The 4668-nt window shown below is 38.6% G+C and overlaps 1 protein-coding gene across 1 annotated transcript; it reads right to left on the bottom strand.

The window, feature by feature from the left end:
• Positions 1-338: 338 nt before the first annotated feature.
• On the bottom strand, positions 339-4204 carry LOC110564897 (cathepsin 7-like). The gene is made up of 7 exons (XM_060378713.1): positions 4079-4204; positions 3692-3814; positions 3460-3606; positions 2734-2962; positions 2122-2280; positions 1407-1524; positions 339-438 (listed from the first exon to the last, which is right to left on the bottom strand). The coding sequence occupies exons 1-7, from the start codon at positions 4202-4204 to the stop codon at positions 339-341; spliced, it is 1002 nt and encodes a 333-aa protein (XP_060234696.1).
• Positions 4205-4668: the final 464 nt, after the last annotated feature.

Raw genomic sequence — 4668 nt, 5'->3', positions numbered from 1 at the left:
AAAAGAGGGAACAAGTCAGGAGCCTGACACAGAGGAACTCTGAAAATCTCTGCCCTGCAGACTATCAATGTAGACACTTTCATTCTTTAAAGACATCATTTGGTACAGTGAAAAATAAAATCAAGTGATTACAAGAGTGTTTAATAAAAAAAATCAGTGCATAACATCATTTATTAGCAGTGGCCATGTGTTAATAGATTAGTAATATCCGAGAATTCATTTTTTACGCTGGCTTTCTTATGATCTAAGTGTCTTTCACACACAGCAGAGGCTGGCCACATTAAAGATGAGGTTAATCTGTATATGTTGTTTTTTTCTACCCTGTTACCCAAGGCAGTTCACAATACTGGGTACATGGCATAGGAAGCAATTCCACAGTAGTTGTTCTGGTCTCTGGGAATCTTCATGTATCCTTTTTCACCCCATTCTTCACCATGGCTGAAAGAAATCAGGTTTTCCATTTAGTACAAAAGACAGAGCACAATGGATTGTTACAATAAATCTGCATTTGAGCATCGAGCCAAGACAAATTTAATAGATGGCATGAGAAAAGGCAGAAAACCAATGCTGGAATACTAAGAGCTGTTTCACAGAGGATAAGAAAAATTGTTGCAGGAAAAATTAAGAAATCTTTCCATCCACAGGTTGTTCAGAAACAACAAATTACAAACAGGAAATCAATGACACAAATATGATATTGGTCCCCAAGGAAACCAGTGTCAGAATCCAAACTCTGTGATTATATATTATATACTGGCTGTTCCAGACGTAGAAAAATATTGGAGGGTAAAGCCAGGTAACACAAGAGTAAAGTCTAGAGCCTGAGTCCAAGTTCCACTTGTAGTTCCAAATGAGGCTGAAGATATGATTCTGTGCCTACGAGCTCTTGGAACTCTTCCACAGGACAATAATTTTTACCCAGCACCCCTGTCAGTGAGCTCATAATCCCCTGTAACTAGAAATAAAAATAATGTGATGCCTTCTTCTGGTCTGCATGGGCTTCTGGCCTCAGCCACCATTTACTCATACAGTTAACCACACTTATAAACAAAGGAGAGTAAGTTTTTAAAGTTATGGTGTTTTTTTTGCAGCCATTCAGTAATTGCATAAGCCAGGACATAACTGGATAACCGAACTACCCAAAATAGACAACTCTATGAACAGTGACACTCACCACTTCAATTGATAAGGTGAAGATCAGTTTAGGAAGACAATTGAGATTAACATCAGATCTACACAGAGAAAAATCTCACAAATACACAACATATACATTTGAGAAAAAAAGAGGAAGGAATAATTTGTCAACTTAATTTTAACAATGCTTTCTGTGACTTGTATCTAAATTGCAAGTCTAAACAGAATGTCCATTTGAAACCTAAAATACAAATAATTTTAGCAATTTTTACCTGTTTTTTACCAGCCAATATTTCCTGCCTTCTGATTCTTGACCTTCATAGCCAAAACCAACCAACAGCACAGAATGGTTGGGAGAATCACGTTTGCAGTTTGGCTCATGATATATCCCTGAAAAATAAGATCAATGATGTGAACTGCTCCAGGAACCTGATAGAGACCATGGTCAACAACAGTAAGCAAGACATTTTCTAATTGGACTGAAATGACAGAAGTTCTAGTGAAAATAAATATTGTTGACAGAAATCCTTATACAAGTTTTCAACAAAATACAAAGAAATAAAAATGAAAATAACTTCATTGACAAACAATTTCTTGAAACCATGTAAGTAAGATGAATCTTTCACATCTTGTGTTTTTGTTAATAGACACCTCACTCCAAGACATCATAAATGAACATAAATACATAATTCCAGGCGCTGGTTAGAGTTCAGTTCTTGAAAGACAATGATTCCATATCTGAAGATACACCCAGTGGAAAAAGTGGAATAAATAAATCTAAACAATACTGATAAATAATGAAGTGCTCAGGTGCATTGGAATGTCATATCACAACAAAACACTGCACTTGAACATTTCATAGACAAGTGTAAAATTCACAAAGCCTAATACTTACATCTAATTTTATACAATAATAGAGTATCAACCTGGCATGTCCCAAAGGGTCATAAGCATTCTTCATTCATATCTAGAAGAACACATGTTTACCTCCTGTATATTTCATAAAAGATTCGTGTTTAGCATCAATTCCAACAGCGATGGGCCCATTAGTTACTAGAGCATTCATTAGGGCTTCTTCATTCCTTGGGACAACCAAAAAGCGGGTGACCTTAACAACAGAACGTTCAGGACGGTACCTGCAGCGTCCTTCCTTCAAAGGGTAAAGAGGCAAGAGACTTGGTTACTTCAATCTACCCTCTAAAGAATGCGTCAAAACCATAACATTCTACACTTTGCAATGGAACACCCCTATATCTGCACTGTTATAAATCATCCCAGGAAATGAAATGCTAGTGGGAGACTTGGAAATGAAAATCAGTTCTTCAATGACACCCCATAGGTCTTTCTATCCATAAGAAATTTTCATGGTACACAACTGTGTTATATATGGAATAGTTTGCACATTCTCCATGTGCATAGAAGCAGGATGGCTACATGGAACCATGGAGTCAGACAACTACACAGTGGTGGGTACAGCAATGGCAGCACTGATGGTGTGCAGAGAGAGTTTACATTCGATGTGAGCTATGAAGACAATGAATGATTTCTGCTATTGTCCCTTGCTCCTGCTGAACTGAAATGACAACACAGGAATCCCACTCACCTTGGCTTCATATGGATAGGTGGCCTCAGCCTCCAGACCTCCATTGTTCTTCATATATTGAAAGGCATTATAGATCCTGCCCCCTTTACAGCCCATAGTGCCAAAAGATCTAGAGCAGTCCACTAGGTTCTGTACACTCAGAGGGTTCAGTTTGCCTGTTTTCCTGAACAGCTGTCCTTCTATGGAACCAGCTACAGCAAAAGCCCAACACGCACCACATCCTGCCTGAGAAGGGAAGAAAAGATTGTAATCTACAAAAATGTTAACTTCAACAATAACATTTGATAAATGCCTGGGTAAGAAGTGTTGCTCTCCATGGGGAGATGTTTCATGCTCCAGTGGACAGCCACACAAACACACATATGCACATATGGCCATGATCTACTGGACACCAGTTGTGATAAATGGCATTAATGGAAGAAATTAAATCTGGAGGGAAATATGGTGGGGCCACTAAGTAGAAGTTTAAGAGTAAATGAGGCATGAAAATGACACTGTGTGTGCATGGCCCCTGTAATTGCTAAGGCATGCATTAGGGATTTGTCATTCCTCAGGAAACCAAGAAGCTTTTGTTACTAGCAACAGAATGCTAATGTGGCATTTAAGTTACAGAAATGTATTTAGTGAATAGCATGTCATACCACAGTCAAATAACACAAATGTGACAATAGCTTTTTGCATTCCCAGTAGTTGAGGAATACAGCCATGTGATGTTGCCATACCTGTCTTCTCACAGGAGTCACATAGCCTTCCTTTCTCCAATCCAAAGTTTGGGGAATTTTGACATCTCCACGTTTCTGGATGTGTTTCCCATTTCTTAGAGACAGAGCTGAATTATCATTCATCATTTTCCTCATTTCTTCACCAGTCTTTAAAGAAAAGCACATTAAGACTCCATTGAAACAACCAAAGAGAAAAAGCAGAAGCATGTAAAACAATTTGAGTCACACTCACCCTGTCCCCAAATCCATTCATCTCTACAGTGACGTTGTTTGTCCACAGACCGTTCACCCCACTGTGCAGTTTGATCATTTTCACATTTTCTTCCCATACTGCTCTCCTCTGTTTTTCTTCCTTCTGGAAATAAACACAAGAGATTTACTTCCCAGTATACCTCTTCCCTAGCTGACCAAGAGGACTTGCTGCTACAGATGTACAGAAATCAGGGCAGCAATGTACACCACTCTTAAAGAACACAGACAGTGTCCAGCTTGTGCTCACCCTGTGTTACATTAATACCTCTGATAGGGGTGGCCTCTATGGACTATATTGTATCTGTGAACCCCCAACAGTAATGAGCATGCTCTGCAAGGACCCTCTTTGTGTGTCCATGTGACCTACTGGGCTGTAGGTTTTCTCATGGCTCCTCTTCCACTGCTCCCACTCAGCATCTAAAGTGTAATCATGTGATGGAGCAGCAGTGGCCACTCCCAAGCACAGGATGGCAATGAAGACAGCAGAAGCCATATCTCAAGCACCTAGAGAGTGAAGAAAAATGAATATTAGACTATACTAACAATCTTGAGAAGTTAAGCCATCCATGCTAGATAAAAATATTCCTACTACTTTCCCCAATATTCATGCAAAGATTTTAGAAATGGCTAAATATTAGTGTGGACTAGAGAGATTCTATGGAGGACATTTAGTTTTCATATAAATTGCACAACATGTAGGCAAGCAAAATTGTAGAAGTGAAATCTGCCATGTACTGCAAATTTACATGATCAGAAAGATGACCACAGACATAAAGGATCAAAATCTACAAAACTGAGGATTTGCAACAGTTATGTGAGGATTTGTAATGATCCAAAATTATCTTATGTGGAGGTATCTGATTCTAAGTACAAAGATTTCCCAGAAGTTGAGATCACATTATATCATACCACTTCTAAACACAGAATGAGAAATGGACTTTTTAAAAAACATTCTCT

The sequence above is a fragment of the Meriones unguiculatus genome, chromosome 3 (assembly GCF_030254825.1).
Source record: "Meriones unguiculatus strain TT.TT164.6M chromosome 3, Bangor_MerUng_6.1, whole genome shotgun sequence".
In the NCBI taxonomy this organism is placed as follows: Eukaryota; Metazoa; Chordata; class Mammalia; order Rodentia; family Muridae; genus Meriones; species Meriones unguiculatus.
This window is presented reverse-complemented; position numbering and strand designations above follow the sequence as displayed.